Source organism: Oncorhynchus mykiss, chromosome 28, assembly GCF_013265735.2.
Source record: "Oncorhynchus mykiss isolate Arlee chromosome 28, USDA_OmykA_1.1, whole genome shotgun sequence".
In the NCBI taxonomy this organism is placed as follows: Eukaryota; Metazoa; Chordata; class Actinopteri; order Salmoniformes; family Salmonidae; genus Oncorhynchus; species Oncorhynchus mykiss.
In genome coordinates, this window is record NC_048592.1 from 3,438,094 (window position 1) to 3,465,889 (window position 27,796).

General features: G+C 37.9%; 1 protein-coding gene across 6 annotated transcripts; it reads right to left on the minus strand.

Annotated features, from left to right (window-relative positions):
• eif4e2 (eukaryotic translation initiation factor 4E family member 2) lies at positions 1-27,689 on the minus strand. Of its 6 annotated transcripts, none has more exons than XM_021588817.2 (8): positions 27,556-27,689; positions 11,080-11,194; positions 2,760-2,894; positions 2,536-2,640; positions 1,951-2,103; positions 1,766-1,838; positions 1,519-1,595; positions 1-1,295 (listed from the first exon to the last, which is right to left on the minus strand). In XM_021588817.2, the coding sequence occupies exons 1-7, from the start codon at positions 27,573-27,575 to the stop codon at positions 1,567-1,569; spliced, it is 630 nt and encodes a 209-aa protein (XP_021444492.1). In that variant the 5' UTR covers positions 27,576-27,689; the 3' UTR covers positions 1-1,295; positions 1,519-1,566. The 6 variants fall into 6 exon arrangements, with proteins under 6 accessions (XP_021444492.1, XP_021444489.1, XP_021444491.1 ...); XM_021588814.2 differs by having other exon boundaries at positions 1,702-1,838; XM_021588816.2 differs by having other exon boundaries at positions 1,536-1,595; positions 11,050-11,194.
• Between the last annotated feature and the right edge of the window lie 107 nt (positions 27,690-27,796).

Sequence of the window (27,796 nt, forward strand, 5' to 3'; positions counted from 1 at the left end):
TTAGCAGCAGATGCATAATCAACATTTATTGCTATAATCCATCAGGTGTATATCCATCAGACAGTACTTTCCTCGATTTGACAAGACACCCTTTTTCCAGCACCACCCACCAATCCTGGGCAGTATTTCATCAGGGGGGAGAAGATAGAAGGAGGCCCAAGCTCTGGCCTGGGACCAGTTTCTGTTCTGTGGCACTAAATGGTGAGGGGGTCAGATGAGCTGATTCCAGGTCAGTGTTCAGGGACTCCTTCTACCCGGGGGAAATATCACAGCAGGGCCACCATTCTAGCCTGGTCCCAGATCTGTTGGTGATTTTGACTAACTCCATGATCATTGTCAAGCCAAACTGTTTTGCATGAGGAGTTGGCAAGAGAGCAGAAACAGACTGACACCCAGGCTACCACCATTCCACACTGGAGAGATGATGTTGTCACGGATAACATTGTTACAACATTGTTACAACATTGTTACATTGTTGTTACAGTTGTATTGTTATGTCCGTCTTCACGGTGGGATCTTGAAAGGCATTTTGAATGTTTCATCTGGGTTGGGTCCGTCTCGAGGCCAGGCACAGTGATATAGGCAGCTAGGCAGTCCATTCTAAAGAGACCGGTTCACGTTACCCACGGTCCCCCTTTAGGATGGGCCCCATCCTTTGGGTTGAAAACTTTCTGGTTAAGTAAATAGATTTTCTCAAAAGGACATAGCTTTTTCTAGAAATATATTTTTGTACGCCATAATATTTCTAGTTTAAATGACTAGAGGCATTGTAGTTAAAATACTGCACTATAATAAAATAACTTCCACCTGCAACCCTGTTAAGTTTCAGAGTTTAAAAAAAACAGATACATTTTCTCTGCTGTACATTTAAAACTCTACCAGAGGGAACTGTGATTGTGCTACACAATGATGAATATACTGCCTATACCTATTTATGGGAAGGGTTTGGTTTAATATTCTGTTAGAAGAAGATTCCGTCAACAGTCATTGGCCAAATCACCAAATGCTTGTCGCACAGTCTCCCTCTGTTGGCAGATCAGGGACAGTGTCACTTGAAAAAATACATCCACTGAGGTTTCATTAATCTCTGACTGACAGGCAGATAAAAAGCTCCAACCAACCAACAGCTTGGTTCCGTGTTCCGTACAGTAGATTCCATGAGCCATAGAAAGGAAGGCCACTGTCCCCCCTCTCTTTATCTCCCTATCTCTCCCTCGCTGTCGCCATGTAAAACAGTACTGATCCTTAAAGGTATTATTCCTCCGGATTTCATCCAAAAGACACTACACACAAATCTAGAGATATGAGAGAGAGACAAACATGAACAGAGACAGTTAGGTTATTGAAACACTCAGTTCCTATAATTGACTACTAGCGTACTAATGCAGTAGTACTAATAATAGTACTGACCATGACTAGTGTCATGATTTCCATGCACAGAGGCACAACAGAAGTAAGAACATGAGGCAAGCCAGTGTGTGCATGTAGGAATATGAATTAAGAATTAGCCGCTCCTACCCTTGGCAGAAACTCACAGCTTTAGAGACTAGCGACCACCAACAGCGTTCACCAGACCATGGAAGTCCTCCCAGGCCCTGAGAACAAACAGAACCCCCCAGGTATCACAGACGGTGTTAGCCTACTGAGCTAAAGCCTAGTAGCTCAGGCATTAGCTCTGTGTTTGTGTGTGTGTGTTTTTACTTGATGCTGTCGGTGTGTGTCTTGTACTCCATAATGGTGTTGGGGGGTAGGTTGAGGACCCTACGTAGAGTGTCTCTGATCCGGGTAATGGTGGCCTGGTCACTGGCTGTCTTGTTCCAGATGGAGATGATGTCCTCCTGGAGGAAAGACATGAGGGAAGCATGGTGTTGGCAACAATAGACACTGGAACGGTGAATGTGTGTGTGCGTGTCTGTGTGTTTGCACGTCTGGCTCTATGTATGTGTGTACCTGGAAGCGTACAGACACCACAGCGCCACAGATCTCCCCCCCCACCATGAACTGTTCCCCCAGCATGGCCAGAATCAGATTCTCCCAGCAACGAGACGCCAGGCCCTTCCTCAGCCGGATGATCCATTTCCCACCTAGCTTATTAGCATCGTCCTAGAGAGACACAGAGAGAAGATAGACAAGGCCATTAGGCAGGAAACAAATGTGTCATATTCTTTAGGGCACACCGAAACAAAATGTTCTACAATTGAAAAGGAAAATGAGCATTCCTTATTAGTTTAGGCAGTCCCTTCCTGATCCCGTCTGTTTTCTTCTATTTGCTTCCTAATGAATACAACCCTGGTAATGGTATAACAGTATCAACAGGTGAAGACTGATCTAAGATCAGCTGAGTGAGCTCATAAAGGTAAGGATAGATCAAAAGAATACAGGAAGTGAGACATCCCACTCCCCCAATGAAAAGTAGGCAAGACCCAGCTGCTATCGCATTGGTGTCTATGGGAGAGCCACCCATTTAAGTAGACAGAAACTGAAAGATGTTCAATGGTGAACTATCTCCATTTATCCACCATCTTTGCTACCCACCTCCCACATGGGTTTGATACCTTCCTTGAAAAGGTGGAAGTCGCTGTGGCCCGTCAGGTCGCCCGGGCGGATCATGTGACTGTAGAAACGCCAGAACTGCTCCACCTGGTGGACCGGAGGACAAATTTAGTCTAGAACCCAAGAAATATACTAAACTAGATCAGCTGAGTCTAGAAACTGCAAAGGTGAAAGGCAAAGAACAATGGTTCCCAATAGGGACTGACCGAGGCGAAGCTGCCGATCTGTTTGATGTTGGACTCGTAGCTCTGGGTGCTGGCGGGCCGGCCGGGGGTGCGTCTGGAGTACCAGAAGGAGTAGTTATACTGGAGGGGGTGCTCCCCTACCCCTGGAACTGCAATCTGAACAACAGAGCAGAGACAGACAAGATATGGTCATTTAGCAGGCACTTTTATCCTAAAGTAATTTATCCTTTATTTAACTAGGCAAGTCAGTTAAGAACAAATTCTTATTTACAATGAAGGCCTACCACCACCAAACCTGGACGACCCTGGGACAATTGTGCACCGCTCTATGGGACTCCCAATCACAGCCGGATGTGATACAGCCTGGATTCGAACCATGGACTGTAGAGACGCCTCTTGCACTGAGATGCTGAGCCTTAGACCACTGTGCCACTTATTCACACTTACAGCCTTCAGAAAGTATTCACCCCTTAACTTTTTCTATTTTGTTGTGTTAGAGCCTGAATTTAGAATGGCATTAGTCATATACACACACAGTGGGGCAAAAAAGTATTTAGTCAGCCACCAATTGTGCAAGTTATCCCACTTAAAAAGATGAGAGAGGCCTGTAATTGTCATCACATGTACACTTCAACTATGACAGACAAAATTAGAAAAAAAAATCCAGAAAATCACATTGTAGGATTTTTAATGAATTTATTTGCAAATTATGGTGGAAAATAAGTATTTGGTCACCTACAAACAAGCAAGATTTCTGGCTCTCGCAGACCTGTAACTTCTTTAAGAGGCTCCTCTGTCCTCCACTCGTTACCTGTATTAATGGCACCTGTTTGAACTTGTTATCAGTATAAAATACACCTGTCCACAACCTCAAACAGTCACACTCCAAACTCCACTATGGCCAAGACCAAAGAGCTGTCAAAGGACACAAGAAACAAAATTGTAGACCTGCACCAGGCTGGGAATACTGAATCTGCAATAGGTAAGCAGCTTGGTTTGAAGAAATCAACTGTGGGAGCAATTATTAGGAAATGGAAGACATACAAGACCACTGATAATCTCCCTCGATCTGGGGCTCCACGCAAGATCTCACCCCGTGGGGTCAAAATGATCACAAGAACGGTGAGCAAAAATCCCAGAACCACACGGGGGGACCTAGTGAATGACCTGCAGAGAGCTGGGACCAAAGTAACAAAGCCTACCATCAGTAACACACTATGCCGCCAGGGACTCAAATCCTGCAGTGTCAGACGTGTCCCCCTGCTTAAGCCAGTACATGTCCAGGCCCGTCTGAAGTTTGCTAGAGAGCATTTGGATGATCCAGAAGAAGATTGGGAGAATGTCATATGGTCAGATGAAACCAAAATATAACTTTTTGGTAAAAACTCAACTCGTCGTGTTTGGAGGACAAAGAATGCTGAGTTGCATCCAAATAACACCATACCTACTGTGAAGCATGGGGGTGGAAACATCATGCTTTGGGGCTGTTTTTCTGCAAAGGGACCAGGACGACTGATGTGTGTAAAGGAAAGAATGAATGGGGCCATGTATCGTGAGATTTTGAGTGAAAACCTCCTTCCATCAGCAAGGGCATTGAAGATGAAAGGTGGCTGAGTCTTTCAGCATGACAATGATCCCAAACACACCGCCCGGGCAACGAAGAAGTGGCTTCGTAAGAAGCATTTCAAGGTCCTGGAGTGGCCTAGCCAGTCTCCAGATCTCAACCCCATAGAAAATCTTTGGAGGGAGTTGAAAGTCCGTGTTGCCCAGCAACAGCCCCAAAACATCACTGCTCTAGAGGAGATCTGCATGGAGGAATGGGCCAAAATACCAGCAACAGTGTGTGAAAACCTTGTAAAGACTTACAGAAAACGTTTGACCTCTGTATTGAGAAAAACTTTTGTTATTGACCAAATACTTATTTTCCACCATAATTTGCAAATAAATTCATTAAAAATCCTACAATGTGATTTTCTGGATTTTTTTCTTCTCATTTTGTCTGTCATAGTTGAAGTGTACCTATGATTAAAATTACAGTATCTCATCTTTTTAAGTGGGAGAACTTGCACAATTGGTGGCTGACTAAATACTTTTTTGCCCCACTGTATATATATAGATATATATATATACAGGTAACGAGTGGAGGTTTTCCAATGCCTCGCAAAGAAGGGCACCTATTGGTAGATGGAGAAAATAATGAACAGACATTGAATATCCCTTGCACATGGCGCATGGTGAAGTTATTAATTGCACTTTGGATGATGTATCAGTACATCCAGTCACTAAAAAGATACTGGCGTCCTTCCTAACTCAGTTGCTGGAGAGGAAGGAAACCGCTCAGAGATTTCACCATGAGGCCAATGGTGACTTTAGATAGGAGAAAGCTGAGACTGGATCAACAACATTTTAGTTACTCTACAATACTAACCTACTTGGCAGAGTGAAAAGAAGAAAGCATGTAAATGTAACAGAATAGCTTCCGTCCCTCTCCTCGCCCCAACCTGGGTTCCTCTGCACACATCAACCACAGTCACTCACGACGCATCGTTACCCATCGCGCCACAAAATCAGCGGGGAACAACTACTTCTAGGTCTCAGAGTGAGTGACGTCACCGACTGAAACACTATTAGCGCCCACACCACTAACTAGCTAGCCATTTCACATCGGCCACAAAGAAAAAACATATTCCAAAACATGCATCTTGTTTGCAACAAGGCACTAAAGGAATCCTGCAAAAAAAAATGGGGCAAATTCAATACAACACATTACTGAGTACCACTCTCCATATTTTCAAGAATAGTGGTGGCTGCATCATGTTATGGGTATGGTTGGAGTAAAAAAAGAAACGGAATGGAGCTAAGCACAGGCAAAATCCTAGAGTAAAACAAGTTCAGTCTGCTTTCCACCAGAAACTGAGAGATGAATTCATCTTTCAGCAGGAAAATAACCTAAAGCACAAGGCCAAATCTACACTTGAGTTTTGCTTACCAAGAAGACAGTGAATGTTTCTAAATGGCCGAGTTACAGTTTTGTCTTAAATCAACTTGAAAATCTTTGGCAAGACCGGAAAATTGTTGTCTAGCAATGATCAACAACCATTTTAACAGAGCTTGAAGAATTTAAAAAAGAATAAAGGGCAATTGTTGCACAATCCAGGTGTGGAATGCTCTTATAGACTTACCCAGAAAGACTCACAACTGTAATCACTGCCCAAGGTGATTCTACAAAGTACTGACTCAAGGGTGTGAATACTTATGTAAATTCAATATTCATGTAGTTATTTTCAATACATTTGCAAAAATGTATAAAAACATGTTTTCACTTTGTCATTATCGGGTATTGTGTGCAGATAGGTGAGAAAAAACATTTTTTAATAGATTTTGAATTCAGGCTGTAACACAACAAAATGTGGAATAAGTCAAGGAGAATGAGTACTTTCTGAAGGCATGGTAACTCCTTTATTCAGTACACCATATGAGGCAGGAGTTGTACTCATACAGCTTGAAGTTCCGATATCAATATTGTGCTCGTTTCGAGGGCCGGATTACCGAAAGGACACGTGCCCTGGGTCCAACAACCTCCAGGGTCATAAGCAATGGCGAAATGTGTTGAATTGCAGGAAATTTGCTTTGAAACTGTAACATTTTCTCTCAGCCTCATGGCAAAATTAGTAAAATAGCAGGAAATTTGCTTTACATTTTTTAGAAAAATAGCATGAGAATATCTATAAAACAGCAAACGTTTCAATCTGCCCCATGGCAAAATGTGTAGAATTGCAGTAAATGTGTTTTAAAATGTAATATTTTCTGTCAGCCTCATGACAAAATATGTAGAATAGCATTATAAAATTGCACATTTTCAATTTATTTACCTTTATTTTACTAGGCAAGTCAGTTAAGAACAAATTCTTATTTTCAATGACAGCCTAGGAACAGTGGGTTAACTGCCTGTTCAGGAGCAGAACGACAGATTTTGTACCTTGTCAGCTGGGGGATTTGAACTTGCAACCTTTCGGTTACTAGTCCAATGCTCTAACCACTAGGCTACCCTGCCGCCCCAAAAAAAATAAAAATAATAATCATATGTGACTTGTTTCAGGAAAGCAAAATTGTTTTTGTGGCAGACATTCCTTCTGGAACATGTAAACTTTCATGTGCCTTAATAAAATGTGTATGCCATCTGTAAACATGAATACAATTGTAAAATTACGAGCCTAGTTGGTTTAGCCACAGAAAAAGTCAGGAACCTTCCAGCTAGACATGATTGGCTGAGATAATGGATAGGCTGTACATGCCGAGAGATGAGTTCGGATTGGTCTGCCATGTAGCACGTTTCTGTCTATAACATGAGCTGCTCAGCGTTTTAAAAATCTATCACGAAGAACTGCATAAGTGTTGCTAATGCTCTCCACTTTCTGCAGGACCGAGTTTTGAAATCAGTGGAATACCCGGTGGAAGCAGAGTATGATAGCTAAGGAGATGGAGAAAATTCAGGCGTTTGATTGCAAATAACAGAGGGATTCGAAAATAGAAAAGAAGAATGCTGTTGTATTGCATCTTCAAACTAAGGGCAACCATGGAATCCGTGACAGAGAGGGAGAAGCGTTCATCCATGTAACACAAACTCACTCACTTATGTACATCGCCTTGGTCCGTTCAATTGACCTTATTTTAGCGCCCAAAAAACGTAATACTTCCAGATCAACTTTAATGTCAATACCATTGTAAAGCACAATTTATCCCCTTTCCAACAAAATGAATGACCCTAAACACTGCCCGTTTCTGCATAATTCAAGCAGGCAATGAGCTCCGTCGGGTCTTTTTAAAAATGGTATCCCCCCCTTACCGTCCATTTCTTGTTTTTAAACGATGAGAGAAGTGGTAAACCTGGTGGAGAGAGATTGTAAGACAGAAATAGTTGCTTTATGCGTGCTGTACGTTACGGCATGACACGTCATAATGTAACGGAGGGTCCGTTTTTTCAACCTTTCTCCAATACTACAGAGCCGTTACCATGTCGATCCACGCTTGAATAGAAACGTAGTTCACACCCCAGATTTTGAAGTCAACACAGTCGCTACAGTCCCATTAGTTTTCTTTGTAGCCTCGTTTGAATGTCGCGTTTGTGCACATTTGTATGGAATGGGGTGAGTTTACGTTATACAGGTATGCGAGTATAGCTAGCTATATTTTCAGATATTATACGTTACAATTTTTTTCAGAAAGTTGTTTTCCTTGAAGTTAAAGCGTACTGTTAGCTAGCTAGCTAGCTAATGGTAGTTGGCTGTCTCGCTAGCTAACGTTACGTGTATGATCTGTGTAGTAATATTATTTGTATCTCAGAGCCATTTGCATTGCTAGTTATAGCCTAATGTTAGCTAGCTAACAATGAACCTGGTTGGTTGGTTAGCTTTAGCTACCAGCGGATTCATGCAGGGTAGTAACATTATGAGTTGGGATTATAGTTCATTGTTTAGCTTGCTAGCTATCTACATGTCTAAACAAGACTCCACTATGCAAGTACTGTCGACTCACCCCATTCCGTACAAATTTGCGCAACCGTGGCATTCAAACGAGGATGCAAAGAAAACTAATGGGACTGTAGTGACTGTGTTGACTTCAAAACCGGGGAGGTGAACTGTGTTTCTATTCAAGCATTGATCGACATGGTAATGAATCTATATATATATCTATATATATGAATCTATATATATGAATCTATAGTATTGGAGAAAAGACGAGACGTGTCATGTCGTAACGTACAGCACGCATAAAGCTACTATTTCTGTCGTACAATCTCTCTCCACCAGGTTTAGCACTTCTCTCATCGTTTAAAAACAAGAAATGGACAGTGACAGGGTAAGGGGGGATACCTAGTCAATTGTACAACTGAATGCATTCATTTTTTGCATCATTACTGCAAGCCGTCATGACTCTCAAAATCTGCAATAGCCGCTGTTTACTTCTGAAGATAACTTTAGCTCAGCCCTAAAAACCTGATTCAAATTTGACACAAACCTTCAAATCGTGTTTTATTTACATTTTAAAGGTGATAGGTTGGACAGATCGGGTGAAAAAAAAACATTTCCCCACACGGCTTATCACCCCCTAACACTATCACGCAGTAGGTTTCGCTTCCCCACCTGCCATTTTTAAAAAGACCCGACGGAGCTCATTTCCTTGTTGAATCATGCAGAGCCGGGCAGCAAAAAAGAGGAGAAATTGTGCTTTACAATGGTATTCATATTACAGTTGACCTGGAAGTATTATGTTTTTGGGGAGCTAAAATAAGGTCAATTGTACGTTACAGCGCGATGTACAGAAGTGCATTAGCTTACAGTAACCATTTCATTGTATTGTTTACACCTACTGTATCCTGTGCATGTTACAAATAAACGTTGATTTTATTTGATATAATGTGTGTTTTCCAGAGACGGAATGTGAAGAACAACATGAATGCTTATATTTCGTCACACTCACAACCGTAAACTATTTTCTGTAATTCGCTCGCCATTAACGTGTAAATAATGATCTTGTTGAGAGATTATTTTCCTGTAATAATGAATACAAATTAGCTAAAGCTAAGACGTCAGCTATATGATGTGGTTAATGTTAGCTAGCTAACAAGCTAGAAACAAAACAATACATTGTTCAGAAAGTTTATTTTAGTTGCCTGGTTTGCTAGATTGACATATACTGAATTCATTTTTAAACAGATGAGTTTATTGGTGTTAAAATACACCAGTTATGCTATTTTGGACCTCCATGCAGCCTGTCATTTGTTTGTGTTTATACTTATTCATAACGACAAGTTTGATGTCCGACGACTATAGAACATTCATGAGGTCACCGTGACAACTGTCTACAGACATGTCGATAGACGTAGTTTAAACCAGCCTTTAGTATTGAAATCTTTGGTTGTTTAGTACACTACCTTACTCACTCTGTATAGCACATGGCATCACATGATTCCTTAAAGAGATGGGTGGGGCTAAGGTTTAAGAGGGTGTGAACGATGCTGTCTGGGTGTAGACAAAGAAGACCTCTCCAGTAGGTGTACCAAAATGTACCAAGAGACATTTTCTCAAAAGTGGGGTTTTCAAGCTTATCAACTTTCAAAGCAGAATTACTTTTCATTGTTCCTCAACTGTAGTGTATGATATACAATTGTTTTGCTCGGAGTTTATACTTTTATCCAATGTTAAAAACACCATTTCAATTTGTGCTACATAAGACTGAATCGAGCCAGTCGGTCACATAGAGGTCGACCGATTATGATTTTCAACACTGATTCCGATTATTGGAGGACCAAAAAAAAGCTGATTAATTGGCCGATTTTTATTAATTTATTTGTAATAATGACAATTACAACAATACTGAATGAACACTTATTTTAACTTAATATAATACATAAATAAAAATTAATTTAGCCTCAAATAAATAATGAAACATGTTCAATTTGGTTTAAAAAATATCAAAAACAAAGTGTTGGAGAAGTAAAAGTGCAATATGTGACATGTAAAAAAGCTAACATTTGAGTTCCTTGCTCAGAACATGAGAACATATGAAAGTTGGTGGTTCCTTTTAACGTTACCTAACGCAAGACACGCTAGATAAACTAGTAATATCATCAACCGTGTGTAACTAACTTAGTGATTATGATTGATTGATTGTTTTTTATAAGATAAGTTTAATGCTAGTTAGCAACTTACCTTGGCTTCTACTGCATTCACGTAACAGGCAGGCTCCTCGTGGAGTGCAATGAGAGGCAGGTGGTTAGAGCGTTGGATTAGTTAACTGTAAGGTTGCAAGATTGGATCCACCGAGCTGACAAGGTGGAAATCTGTCGTTCTGCCCCAGAACAAGGCAGTTAACCCACCGTTCCTAGGCCGTCATTGAAAATAAGAATGTGTTCTTAACTGACTTGCCGAGTTAAATAAAGGTATACAATTTTTCTTTTTTAAATATGCAAAATTGGCACCCAAAAATACAGATTTCCGATTGTTATGAAAACTTGAAATCGGCCCTAATTAAACGGCCATTCCGATTGATCGGTCGATCTCTAGTCACATATATATATATATATATATATATATATATATATATATATATATATATATATATATATATATATATATATATATATATATATATATATATATATATATATATATATATATATATATTATTTTTTGGGTTGTGGGGTGGTGCCCCGTGGCCCCAAATGCAGTAGTCCGACCTTGGCTCTAACAAACTGAGCCATCACATCTATAATGTATCTAATTTAGAAAGGATAACAAACAATACATACTGTAGCATTATATTTGGGCGACACACACACCTTCTTCTTGGCAGTGTTCTGATCATTGTCCTCATCATTGTCATTTTTTTCCTTCTCACAGTCTTTCTGTGAGCCTTGATCCTGGTCGTGGTCCCCACTGTCATCATCTTTCAGACTGAACACACAGAATTAAATCAGAATTGCCTTTATTCGCCAGGTGCACTTACATATACCAGGAATTTGACCTTGTGAGATAATAAACTGAATGCAGACAAAATATATGGAGGATAAACAGTACACAGACAGAATATATGGAGGATAAACAGTACACAGACAGAATATATGGAGGATAAACAGGATAGATAGAATATATGGAGGATAAACAGTACACAGACAGAACATATGGAGGATAAGCAGGATAGATAGAATATATGGAGGATAAACAGTACACAGACAGAATATATGGAGAATAAACAGTACACAGACAGAATATATGGAGGATAAACAGGATAGATAGAATATATGGAGGATAAACAGTACACAGACAGAACATATGGAGGATAAGCAGGATAGATAGAATATATGGAGGATAAACAGTACACAGACAGAATATATGGAGGATAAACAGTACACAGACAGAATATATGGAGGATAAACAGTACACAGACAGAATATATGGAGAATAAACAGTACACAGACAGAATATATGGAGGATAAACAGGATAGATAGAATATATGGAGGATAAACAGTACACAGACAGAACATATGGAGGATAAGCAGGATAGATAGAATATATGGAGGATAAACAGTACACAGACAGAATATCTGGAGGATAAACAGGATAGATAGAATATATGGAGGATAAACAGTACACAGACAGAATTTATGGAGGATAAACAGTACACAGACAGAATATATGGAGGATAAACAGTATAGATAGAACATATGGAGGATAAACAGTACACAGACAGAATATATGGAGGATAAACAGGATAGATAGAACATATGGAGGATAAACAGGATATATAGAATATATGGAGGATAAACAGTACACAGACAGAACATATGGAGGATAAACAGTACACAGACAGAATATATGGAGGATAAACAGGATAGATAGAACATATGGAGGATAAACAGTACACAGAATATATGGAGGATAAACAGGATAGATAGAATATATGGAGGATAAACAGTACAAAGACAGAATATATGGAGGACAAACAGGATAGATAGAATATATGGAGGATAAACAGTACACAGACAGAATATATGGAGGTAAACAGTACACAGACAGAATATATGGAGGATAAACAGTACACAGACATAATATATGGAGTATAAACAGTACACAGACAGAATATATGGAGGATAAACAGGATAGATAGAATATATGGAGGATAAACATGATAGATAGAATATATGGAGGATAAACAGTACACAGACAGAATATATGGAGGATAAACAGGACAGATAGAATATATGGAGGATAAACAGTACACAGACAGAACATATGGAGGATAAGCAGGATAGATAGAATATATGGAGGATAAACAGTACACAGACAGAATATATGGAGGATAAACAGTACACAGACAGAATATATGGAGGATAAACAGTACACAGACAGAATATATGGAGAATAAACAGTACACAGACAGAATATATGGAGGATAAACAGGATAGATAGAATATATGGAGGATAAACAGTACACAGACAGAACATATGGAGGATAAGCAGGATAGATAGAATATATGGAGGATAAACAGTACACAGACAGAATATCTGGAGGATAAACAGGATAGATAGAATATATGGAGGATAAACAGTACACAGACAGAATTTATGGAGGATAAACAGTACACAGACAGAATATATGGAGGATAAACAGTATAGATAGAACATATGGAGGATAAACAGTACACAGATAGAATATATGGAGGATAAACAGGATAGATAGAACATATGGAGGATAAACAGGATATATAGAATATATGGAGGATAAACAGTACACAGACAGAACATATGGAGGATAAACAGTACACAGACAGAATATATGGAGGATAAACAGGATAGATAGAACATATGGAGGATAAACAGTACACAGAATATATGGAGGATAAACAGGATAGATAGAATATATGGAGGATAAACAGTACAAAGACAGAATATATGGAGGACAAACAGGATAGATAGAATATATGGAGGATAAACAGTACACAGACAGAATATATGGAGGATAAACAGTACACAGACAGAATATATGGAGGATAAACAGTACACAGACATAATATATGGAGTATAAACAGTACACAGACAGAATATATGGAGGATAAACAGGATAGATAGAATATATGGAGGATAAACATGATAGATAGAATATATGGAGGATAAACAGTACACAGACATAATATATGGAGGATAAACAGGACAGATAGAACATATGGAGGATAAACAGGATAGATAGAATATATGGAGGATAAACAGGATAGATATAATATATGGAGGATAAACAGTACACAGACAGAATATATGGAGGACAAACAGGATAGATAGAATATATGGAGGATAAACATGATAGATAGAATATATGGAAGATAAACAGGATAGATAGAACATATGGAGGATAAACAGTACACAGACAGAATATATGGAGGATAAACAGTACACAGACAGAATATATGGAGGATAAACAGGATAGATAGAATATATGGAGGATAAACAGTACACAGACAGAACATATGGAGGATAAACAGTACACAGACAGAACATATGGAGGATAAACAGTACACAGACAGAATATATGGAGTATAAACAGGATAGATAGAATATATGGAGGATAAACAGTACACAGACAGAACATATGGAGGATAAACAGTACACAGACAGAATATATGGAGTATAAACAGGATAGATAGAATATATGGAGGATAAACAGTACACAGTCAGAACATATGGAGGATAAACAGGATAGATATAATATATGGAGGATAAACAGTACACAGACAGAACATATGGAGGATAAACAGGATAGATAGAATATATGGAGGATAAACAGTACACAGACAGAACACATGGAGGATAAACAGGATAGCTAGAACATATGGAAGATAAACAGGATATATAGAATATATGGAGGATAAACAGTACACAGACAGAACATATGGAGGATAAACAGGATAGATAGAATATATGGAGGATAAACAGTACACAGACAGAACACATGGAGGATAAACAGGATAGATAGAATATATGGAGGATAAACAGTACACAGACAGAACATATGGAGGATAAACAGTACACAGACAGAATATATGGAGTATAAACAGGATAGATAGAATATATGGAGGATAAACAGTACACAGTCAGAACATATGGAGGATAAACAGGATAGATAGAATATATGGAGGATAAACAGTACACAGACAGAACATATGGAGGATAAACAGTACACAGACAGAATATATGGAGTATAAACAGGATAGATAGAATATATGGAGGATAAACAGTACACAGTCAGAACATATGGAGGATAAACAGGATAGATAGAATATATGGAGGATAAACAGTACACAGACAGAACATATGGAGGATAAACAGGATAGATAGAATATATGGAGGATAAACAGTACACAGACAGAACACATGGAGGATAAACAGGATAGCTAGAACATATGGAAGATAAACAGGATATATAGAATATATGGAGGATAAACAGGATATATAGAATATATGGAGGATAAACAGTACACAGACAGAATATATGGAGGATAAACAGGATAGATAGAATATATGGAGGATAAACAGTACACAGACAGAACATATGGAGGATAAACAGTACACAGACAGAACATATGGAGGATAAACAGTACACAGCCAGAATATATGGAGTATAAACAGGATAGATAGAATATATGGAGGATAAACAGTACACAGACAGAACATATGGAGGATAAACAGGATAGATAGAATATATGGAGGATAAACAGTACACAGACAGAATATATGGAGGATAAACAGTACACAGACAGAATATATGGAGGATAAACAGTACACAGACAGAATATATGGAGGATAAACAGTATAGATAGGACATATGGAGGATAAACAGTACATAGACAGAATATATGGAGGATAAACAGTACACAGACAGAATATATGGAGGATAAACAGGATAGATAGCATATATGGGGGATAAACAGTACACAGACAGAATATATGGAGGATAAACAGTACACAGACAGAATATATGGAGGATAAACAGGATAGATAGAATATATGGAGGATAAACAGGATAGATAGGACATATGGAGGATAAACAGTACATAGACAGAATATATGGAGGATAAACAGTACACAGACAGAATATATGGAGGATAAACAGGATAGATAGCATATATGGGGGATAAACAGTACACAGACAGAATATATGGAGGATAAACAGTACACAGACAGATTATATGGAGGATAAACAGGATAGATAGAATATATGGAGGATAAACAGGATAGATAGACAATATGGAGGATAAACAGTACACAGACAGAATATATGGAGGATAAACAGTACACAGACATAATATATGGAGGATAAACAGTATAGATAGAACATATGGAGGATAAACAGGATAGATAGAACATATGGAGGATAAACAGGATATATAGAATATATGGAGGATAGAGTACACAGACAGAATATATGGAGGATAAACAGGATAGATAGAATATATGGAGGATAAACAGGATAGATAGAATATATGGAGGATAAACAGGATAGATAGAATATATGGAGGATAAACAGTACACAGACAGAACATATGGAGGATAAACAGTACACAGACAGAATATATGGGGTATAAACAGTACACAGACAGAATATATGGAGGATAAACAGGATAGATAGAATATATGGAGGATAAACAGGATAGATAGAACATATGGAGGATAAACAGGATAGATAGAATATATGGAGGATAAACAGGATAGATAGAATATATGGAGGATAAACATGATAGATAGAATAAATGGAGAATAAACATGATAGATAGAATATATGGAGGATAAACAGTACACAGACAGAACATATGGAGGATAAACAGGATAGATAGAATATATGGAGGATAAACAGTACACAGACAGAATATATGGAGGATAAACAGTACACAGACAGAATATATGGAGGATAAACAGTACACAGACAGAATATATGGAGGATAAACAGTATAGATAGGACATATGGAGGATAAACAGTACATAGACAGAATATATGGAGGATAAACAGTACACAGACAGAATATATGGAGGATAAACAGTACACAGACAGAATATATGGAGGATAAACAGGATAGATAGCATATATGGGGGATAAACAGTACACAGACAGAATATATGGAGGATAAACAGTACACAGACAGAATATATGGAGGATAAACAGGATAGATAGAATATATGGAGGATAAACAGTACACAGACAGAATATATGGAGGATAAACAGGATAGATAGAACATATGGAGGATAAACAGTACACAGAATATATGGAGGATAAACAGGATAGATAGAATATATGGAGGATAAACAGGATAGATAGAATATATGGAGGATAAACAGTACACAGACAGAATTTATGGAGGATAAACAGTACACAGACAGAATATATGGAGGATAAACAGGATAGATAGAACATATGGAGGATAAACAGTACACAGAATATATGGAGGATAAACAGGATAGATAGAATATATGGAGGATAAACAGTACAAAGACAGAATATATGGAGGACAAACAGGATAGATAGAATATATGGAGGATAAACAGTACACAGACAGAATATATGGAGGATAAACAGTACACAGACAGAATATATGGAGGATAAACAGTACACAGACATAATATATGGAGTATAAACAGTACACAGACAGAATATATGGAGGATAAACAGGATAGATAGAATATATGGAGGATAAACATGATAGATAGAATATATGGAGGATAAACAGTACACAGACATAATATATGGAGGATAAACAGGACAGATAGAACATATGGAGGATAAACAGGATAGATAGAATATATGGAGGATAAACAGGATAGATATAATATATGGAGGATAAACAGTACACAGACAGAATATATGGAGGACAAACAGGATAGATAGAATATATGGAGGATAAACATGATAGATAGAATATATGGAGGATAAACAGGATAGATAGAACATATGGAGGATAAACAGTACACAGACAGAATATATGGAGGATAAACAGTACACAGACAGAATATATGGAGGATAAACAGGATAGATAGAATATATGGAGGATAAACAGTACACAGACAGAATATATGGAGGATAAACAGTACACAGACAGAATATATGGAGGATAAACAGGATAGATAGAATATATGGAGGATAAACAGTACACAGACAGAACATATGGAGGATAAACAGTACACAGACAGAACATATGGAGGATAAACAGTACACAGACAGAATATATGGAGTATAAACAGGATAGATAGAATATATGGAGGATAAACAGTACACAGTCAGAACATATGGAGGATAAACAGGATAGATAGAATATATGGAGGATAAACAGTACACAGACAGAACATATGGAGGATAAACAGGATAGATAGAATATATGGAGGATAAACAGTACACAGACAGAACACATGGAGGAAAAACAGGATAGCTAGAACATATGGAAGATAAACAGGATATATAGAATATATGGAGGATAAACAGTACACAGACAGAACATATGGAGGATAAACAGGATAGATAGAATATATGGAGGATAAACAGTACACAGACAGAACACATGGAGGATAAACAGGATAGATAGAATATATGGAGGATAAACAGTACACAGACAGAACATATGGAGGATAAACAGTACACAGACAGAATATATGGAGTATAAACAGGATAGATAGAATATATGGAGGATAAACAGTACACAGTCAGAACATATGGAGGATAAACAGGATAGATAGAATATATGGAGGATAAACAGTACACAGACAGAATATATGGAGGATAAACAGGATAGATAGCATATATGGGGGATAAACAGTACACAGACAGAATATATGGAGGATAAACAGTACACAGACAGAATATATGGAGGATAAACAGTACATAGACAGAATATATGGAGGATAAACAGTACACAGACAGAATATATGGAGGATAAACAGTACACAGACAGAATATATGGAGGATAAACAGGATAGATAGAATATATGGAGGATAAACAGGATAGATAGGACATATGGAGGATAAACAGTACATAGACAGAATATATGGAGGATAAACAGTACACAGACAGAATATATGGAGGATAAACAGGATAGATAGCATATATGGGGGATAAACAGTACACAGACAGAATATATGGAGGATAAACAGTACACAGACAGAATATATGGAGGATAAACAGGATAGATAGAATATATGGAGGATAAACAGGATAGATAGACAATATGGAGGATAAACAGTACACAGACATAATATATGGAGGATAAACAGTATAGATAGAACATATGGAGGATAAACAGGATAGATAGAACATATGGAGGATAAACAGGATATATAGAATATATGGAGGATAGAGTACACAGACAGAATATATGGAGGATAAACAGGATAGATAGAATATATGGAGGATAAACAGGATAGATAGAATATCTGGAGGATAAACATGATAGATAGAATATATGGAGGATAAACAGGATAGATAGAATATCTGGAGGATAAACATGATAGATAGAATATATGGAGGATAAAGAGGATAGATAGAATATATGGAGGATAAACAGGACAGATAGAATATATGGAGGATAAACAGTACACAGACAGAACATATGGAGGATAAACAGTACACAGACAGAATATATGGAGTATAAACAGTACACAGACAGAATATATGGAGGATAAACAGGATAGATAGAATATCTGGAGGATAAACATGATAGATAGAATATATGGAGGATAAACAGGATAGATAGAATATCTGGAGGATAAACATGATAGATAGAATATATGGAGGATAAACAGGATAGATAGAATATATGGAGGATAAACAGGACAGATAGAATATATGGAGGATAAACAGGATAGATAGAATATTTGGAGGATAAACATGATAGATAGAATATATGGAGGATAAACAGGATAGATAGAATATATGGAGGATAAACAGGACAGATAGAATATATGGAGGATAAACAGTACACAGACAGAACATATGGAGGATAAACAGTACACAGACAGAATATATGGAGTATAAACAGTACACAGACAGAATATATGGAGGATAAACAGGATAGATAGAATATCTGGAGGATAAACATGATAGATAGAATATATGGAGGATAAACAGGATAGATAGAATATCTGGAGGATAAACATGATAGATAGAATATATGGAGGATAAACAGGATAGATAGAATATATGGAGGATAAACAGGACAGATAGAATATATGGAGGATAAACAGGATAGATAGAATATCTGGAGGATAAACATGATAGATAGAATATATGGAGGATAAACAGGATAGATAGAATATATGGAGGATAAACAGGACAGATAGAATATATGGAGGATAAACAGTACACAGACAGAACATATGGAGGATAAACAGTACACAGACAGAATATATGGAGGATAAACAGGATAGATAGAATATATGGAGGATAAACAGTACACAGACAGAACATATGGAGGATAAACAGTACACAGACAGAATATATGGAGGATAAACAGGATAGATAGAATATATGGAGGATAAACAGGATAGATAGAACATATGGAGGATAAACAGGATAGATAGAATATATGGAGGATAAACAGGATAGATAGAATATATGGAGGATAAACATGATAGATAGAATATATGGAGGATAAACATGATAGATAGAATATATGGAGAATAAACATGATAGATAGAATATATGGAGGACAAACAGGAGAGATAGAATATATGGAGGATAAACAGGATAGATAGAATATATGGAGGATAAACAGTACACAGACAGAATATATGGAGGACAAACAGGATAGATAGAATATATGGAGGATAAACATGATAGATAGAACATTTGGAGGATAAACAGGATAGATAGAATATATGAAGGATAAACAGGATAGATAGAACATATGAAGGATAAACAGGATAGACAGAACATATGGAGGATAAACAGGATAGATAGAATATATGGAGGATAAACAGGATAGATAGAATATATGAAGGATAAACAGGATAGATAGAACATATGGAGGATAAACAGGATAGATAGAATATATGGAGGATAAACAGGATAGATAGAATATATGGAGGATAAACAGGATAGATAGAATATATGGAGGATAAACAGTACACAGAGAGAATATATGGAGGATAAACAGGATAGATAGAATATATGGAGGATAAACAGTACACAGACAGAACATATGGAGGATAAACAGTACACAGACAGAATATATGGAGGATAAACAGTACACAGACATAATATATGGAGGATAAACAGTACACAGACAGAATATATGGAGGATAAACAGTACACAGACAGAACATATGGAGGATAAACAGTACACAGACAGAATATATGGAGTATAAACAGTACACAGACAGAATATATGGAGGATAAACAGGATAGATAGAATATCTGGAGGATAAACATGATAGATAGAATATATGGAGGATAAACAGGATAGATAGAATATCTGGAGGATAAACATGATAGATAGAATATATGGAGGATAAACAGGATAGATAGAATATATGGAGGATAAACAGGACAGATAGAATATATGGAGGATAAACAGGATAGATAGAATATTTGGAGGATAAACATGATAGATAGAATATATGGAGGATAAACAGGATAGATAGAATATATGGAGGATAAACAGGACAGATAGAATATATGGAGGATAAACAGTACACAGACAGAACATATGGAGGATAAACAGTACACAGACAGAATATATGGAGTATAAACAGTACACAGACAGAATATATGGAGGATAAACAGGATAGATAGAATATCTGGAGGATAAACATGATAGATAGAATATATGGAGGATAAACAGGATAGATAGAATATCTGGAGGATAAACATGATAGATAGAATATATGGAGGATAAACAGGATAGATAGAATATATGGAGGATAAACAGGACAGATAGAATATATGGAGGATAAACAGGATAGATAGAATATCTGGAGGATAAACATGATAGATAGAATATATGGAGGATAAACAGGATAGATAGAATATATGGAGGATAAACAGGACAGATAGAATATATGGAGGATAAACAGTACACAGACAGAACATATGGAGGATAAACAGTACACAGACAGAATATATGGAGGATAAACAGGATAGATAGAATATATGGAGGATAAACAGTACACAGACAGAACATATGGAGGATAAACAGTACACAGACAGAATATATGGAGGATAAACAGGATAGATAGAATATATGGAGGATAAACAGGATAGATAGAACATATGGAGGATAAACAGGATAGATAGAATATATGGAGGATAAACATGATAGATAGAATATATGGAGGATAAACAGTACACAGACAGAATATATGGAGGACAAACATGATAGATAGAACATTTGGAGGATAAACAGGATAGATAGAATATATGAAGGATAAACAGGATAGATAGAACATATGAAGGATAAACAGGATAGATAGAACATATGGAGGATAAACAGGATAGATAGAATATATGGAGGATAAACAGGATAGATAGAATATATGAAGGATAAACAGGATAGATAGAACATATGGAGGATAAACAGGATAGATAGAATATATGGAGGATAAACAGGATAGATAGAATATATGGAGGATAAACAGGATAGATAGAATATATGGAGGATAAACAGTACACAGAGAGAATATATGGAGGATAAACAGGATAGATAGAATATATGGAGGATAAACAGTACACAGACAGAACATATGGAGGATAAACAGTACACAGACAGAATATATGGAGGATAAACAGTACACAGACATAATATATGGAGGATAAACAGTACACAGACAGAATATATGGAGGATAAACAGTACACAGACAGAATATCTGGAGGATAAACAGGATAGATAGAATATATGGAGGATAAACAGTACACAGACAGAATATATGGAGGACAAACAGGATAGATAGAACATATGGAGGATAAACAGGATAGATAGAATATATGGAGGATAAACAGGATAGATAGAATATATGGAGGATAAACATGATAGATAGAATATATGGAGAATAAACATGATAGATAGAATATATGGAGGATAAACAGGAGAGATAGAATATATGGAGGATAAACAGGAGAGATAGAATATATGGAGGATAAACAGGATAGATAGAATATATGGAGGATAAACAGTACACAGACAGAATATATGGAGGATAAACAGTACACAGACAGAATATATGGAGGACAAACAGGATAGATAGAATATATGGAGGATAAACAGTACACAGACTGAACATATGGAGGATAAACAGTACACAGACAGAATATATGGAGGACAAACAGGATAGATAGAATATATGGAGGATAAACAGGATAGATAGAATATATGGAGGATAAACAGTACACAGACAGAATATATGGAGGATAAACAGTACACAGACAGAATATATGGAGGACAAACAGGATAGATAGAATATATGGAGGATAAACAGTACACAGACTGAACATATGGAGGATAAACAGTACACAGACAGAATATATGGAGGATAAACAGTACACAGACATAATATATGGAGGATAAACAGTACACAGACAGAACATATGGAGGATAAACAGTACACAGACAGAATATATGGAGGATAAGCAGTACACAGACAGAATATATGGAGGATAAACAGGATAGATAGAATATATGGAGGATAAACAGGATAGATAGAATATATGGAGGATAAACAGTACACAGACAGAATATATGGAGGATAAACAGTACACAGACAGAATATATGGAGGATAAACAGGATAGATAGAATATATGGAGGATAAACAGTACACAGACAGAATATATGGAGGATAAACAGGATAGATATAATATATGGAGGATAAACAGGATAGATAGAACATATGGAGGATAAACAGGATAGATAGAACATATGGAGGATAAACAGGATAGATAGAATATACAGTGCCTTGCGAAAGTATTCGGCCCCCTTGAACTTTGCGACCTTTTGCCACATTTCAGGCTTCAAACATAAAGATATAAAACAGTTTTTTTTGTGAAGAATCAACAACAAGTGGGACACAATCATGAAGTGGAACGACATTTATTGGATATTTCAAACTTTTTTAACAAATCAAAAACTGAAAAATTGGGCGTGCAAAATTATTCAGCCCCTTTACTTTCAGTGCAGCAAACTCTCTCCAGAAGTTCAGTGAGGATCTCTGAATGATCCAATGTTGACCTAAATGACTAATGATGATAAATACAATCCACCTGTGTGTAATCAAGTCTCCGTATGAATGCATCTGCACTGTGATAGTCTCAGAGGTCCGTTAAAAGCGCAGAGAGCATCATGAAAAACAAGGAACACACCAGGCAGGTCCGAGATACTGTTGTGAAGAAGTTTAAAGCCGGATTTGGATACAAAAAGATTTCCCAAGCTTTAAACATCCCAAGGAGCACTGTGCAAGCAATAATATTGAAATGGAAGGAGTATCAGACCACTGCAAATCTACCAAGACCTGGCCGTCCCTCTAAACTTTCAGCTCATACAAGGAGAAGACTGATCAGAGATGCAGCCAAGAGGCCCATGATCACTCTGGATGAACTGCAGAGATCTACAGCTGAGGTGGGAGACTCTGTCCATAGGACAACAATCAGTCGTATATTGCACAAATCTGGCCTTTATGGAAGAGTGGCAAGAAGAAAGCCATTTCTTAAAGATATCCATAAAAAGTGTTGTTTAAAGTTTGTCACAAGCCACCTGGGAGACACACCAAACATGTGGAAGAAGGTGCTCTGGTCAGATGAAACCAAAATTGAACTTTTTGGCAACAATGCAAAACGTTATGTTTGGCGTAAAAGCAACACAGCTGAACACACCATCCCCACTGTCAAACATGGTGGTGGAAGCATCATGGTTTGGGCCTGCTTTTCTTCAGCAGGGACAGGGAAGATGGTTAAAATTGATGGGAAGATGGATGGAGCCAAATACAGGACCATTCTGGAAGAAAACCTGATGGAGTCTGAGACTGGGACGGAGATTTGTCTTCCAACAAGACAATGATCCAAAACATAAAGCAAAATCTACAATGGAATGGTTCAAAAATAAACATATCCAGGTGTTAGAATGGCCAAGTCAAAGTCCAGACCTGAATCCAATCGAGAATCTGTGGAAAGAACTGAAAACTGCTGTTCACAAATGCTCTCCATCCAACCTCACTGAGCTCGAGCTGTTTTACAAGGAGGAATGGGAAAAATTTTCAGTCTCTCGATATGCAAAACTGATAGAGACATACCCCAAGCGACTTACAGCTGTAATCGCAGCAAAAGGTGGCGCTACAAATTATTAACTTAAGGGGGCTGAATAATTTTGCACGCCCAATTTTTCAGTTTTTGATTTGTTAAAAAAGTTTGAAATATCCAATAAATGTCGTTCCACTTCATGATTGTGTCCCACTTGTTGTTGATTCTTCACAAAAAAATACAGTTTTATATCTTAATGTTTGAAGCCTGAAATGTGGCAAAAGGTCGCAAAGTTCAAGGGGGCCGAATACTTTCGCAAGGCACTGTATGGAGGATAAACAGTACACAGACAGAATATATGGAGGATAAACAGTACACAGGCAGAATATATGGAGGATAAACAGTACACAGACAGAATATATGGAGGATAAACCGTACACAGGCAGAATATATGGAGGATAAACAGTACGTACACAGACAGAATATATGGAGGATAAACAGTACACAGACAGAATATCTGGAGGATAAACAGGATATATAGAATATATGGAGGATAAACAGTACACAGACAGAATATATGGAGGATAAACAGGATAGATAGAATATATGGAGGATAAACAGTACACAGACAGAATATATGGAGGATAAACAGGATAGATAGAATATATAGAGGAGAGGAAATGGGATATCTAGTCAGTGAGGAGAACAAGACCACAAGATACTGTACAGAACCTTATCAAAAATACAATGGGACATCATGACAAGACTAATCCATCCATCCACACAAATTCTGTACTCATTCACATAAGCAAAGCATGATATTGAACTGTAATTACTTACAACAATGAAGGTCCTTGTTGAGTACACACTTTGAATAGTCTTATCTAACTAGGTTATTGTAAAATATTAGTTACTACATTGAACAAAAATATAAACGCAACATGTAAAGTTTTGGTCCCATGTTTCATGAGCTGAAATAAAAGACACCAGACATTTTCAATACACATAAAAAGCTTTTGTCTCTAAAATGTTTGTTTACACATTTGTTTACATTCCTGTTAGTGAGCATTTCTCCTTTTCCAAGATAATCCATCCACCTGACAGGTGTGGCATATCAAGAACCTCATTAAACAGTATGATCATTACACTGATGCACCTTGTGCTGGGGACAATATAAGGCCACTCTAAAATGTGCAGTTTTGTGACGCAATACAATGCCACAGATGTCTCAAGTTTTGAGGGAGCGTACAATTGGCATGCTGACTGCAGGAATGTCCACCAGAGCTGTTGCCAGAGAATTTAAGGTCAATTACTCTACGATAATTACTCAACTCTACGGTTGTTGTAGAAAATGTTGCAGTACGTTCAACCGGCCTCACAACTGCAAACCACGTGTAACCACGCCAGCCCAGGACCTCCACATCCGGCTTCTTCAACTGCGAGCCACCTGGACAGCTGATGAAACTGTGGGTTTGCACAACTGAAAAAGATTCTGCATAAACTGTCAGAAACCGTCTCAGGGAAGCTCATCTTAGTGCTCATCGTCCTCACCAGGTTCTTGACCTGACTGCAGTTCGGCATCATAACCGACTTCAGTGGGCAAATGCTCACCTTTGATGGCCACTGGCATGCTGAAGAAGTGTGCTCTTCATGGATGAATCCCGGTGTCAACTTTACCGGACAGATGGCAGACATGTACTGTATGGTGTCGTGTGGGCGAGCGGTTTAATGATGTCAACGTGTGCCCCATGGCAGAGGTGTGGTTATGCTATGAATAGGCTTAAGCTACGTACAACGAACACAATTGCATTTTATCGATGGCAATTTGAATGCATAGATCCTGAGGCCCATTGTCGTGCCGTTCATCTGCAGCCATCACCTTATGTCGCAAGGATCTGTACACAATTCCTAGAGGCTGAAAATGTCCCAGTCCGTCTACGGCCTGCATACTCACCTGACATGTCATCCATTGAGCATGTTTGGGGTGCAACGTGTACAACAGTGTGTTCCAGTTCCTGAAAATATCCAGCAACTTCTAACAGTCATTGAAAAGGAGCGGGACAACATTCCACAGGCCACAACCAACAGCCTGATCAACTCTATGCGAAGGAGAGGTGTAGCGCTGCATGAGGCAAATGGTGGTCACACCAGATACTGACTGGTTTTCTGATTTCACGCCCCTAAAAAATGTTTAAGGTATCTGTGACCAACATATTCATTCCCAAATCCATAGACTAGGGCCCAATTAATTTATTTAAATTGACTGATTTCCTTATATCAACTATAACTCAGTAAAATCGTTGACATTGTTGCATGTTGCATTTATATTTTTGTTCAGTGTACATGTACTAATTTATTACATTGTAATAATCACTATATAAATGTGAATACTATAGGTCACAGCTGAAAGTGATTGGCTTTTCATTGCTTCGTATTTGTGTATAGTAACAGGGTCTTGTCAACATCTCTCACTAGCAATGTGGTCGAATGTGCAGTGCTGACATTTATAAGCATGTGCAACATTGTAGCACTGGTGAGTGGTTCCACAGTGGTTCCAATATACACATAACACACGGCTGCTTGTCGCTGTCAACGTTTCCAAGCGGAATAGCGTATTAACATTTGCTAAATAAAAACCTTTCCCCATCTGTCCCTCCTAAAATAACTAAATGTGATCAGGGACATGGGGGATAGTTTTAGCCGACTCTGCGCACACCTGCCCCTGACTTTCAACCACTTGCAAGCCGAGGATTCATCCACGGCCCGCGGGGCCTCAACGCTAAAAGGGCTATCGCAAGAAGGGGAAAGCATTCCCTATTAAACGATTTATTCGTTGTCACCATGAATCTTGTTATGTGAAATGCGTAACTACGATGAGACATGACAAGCACTCGCGTGTCCCCCAGTCCCTGCAAGGCATGCAGACCAGACCGGACACACCTCTTTCTCTCCAAGCAACCCACGAGCAAGGCATAGGCCTAATTGCTCAACGAATTTGCATTCACAGCGGGGCGCCCATTGTCCACCAAATATTCAAAATAGCTTTGATTACTCACGCATCAAATTTGTTGTTCATTATTCTCTAGGTGGGGTGGGAGTCTTCAGAGTCCGACCACAGCTCCCTGAATTCCGCAGGAACGGCGGCGCGCACGACCGAAGCGGGGCACGCGCGCGTAGGCTACAGTATCGTGCGATGTTGACGTGCCCCAGTGAGCATATTGCCTACAGATTAATGAGTAGATTAACTGCATTCTGCTACTGTGGGGCTGTCTGTTGCAGAAAACGTACTGTCCCTCA

What these genes read in the sequence shown, in the direction of transcription:
- eif4e2 (XM_021588813.2), bottom strand. Translation starts at nt 27,575, where the DNA reads ATGAACAACAAATTTGATGC. An exon ending in ATGAACAACAAATTTGATGC is followed by an intron (nt 11,195 to 27,555) that starts GTGAGTAATCAA and finishes CTGTGTGTTCAG; the next exon opens with TCTGAAAGATGATGACAGTG. An exon ending in GTATCAAACCCATGTGGGAG is followed by an intron (nt 2,104 to 2,535) that starts GTGGGTAGCAAA and finishes GTGTCTCTCTAG; the next exon opens with GACGATGCTAATAAGCTAGG.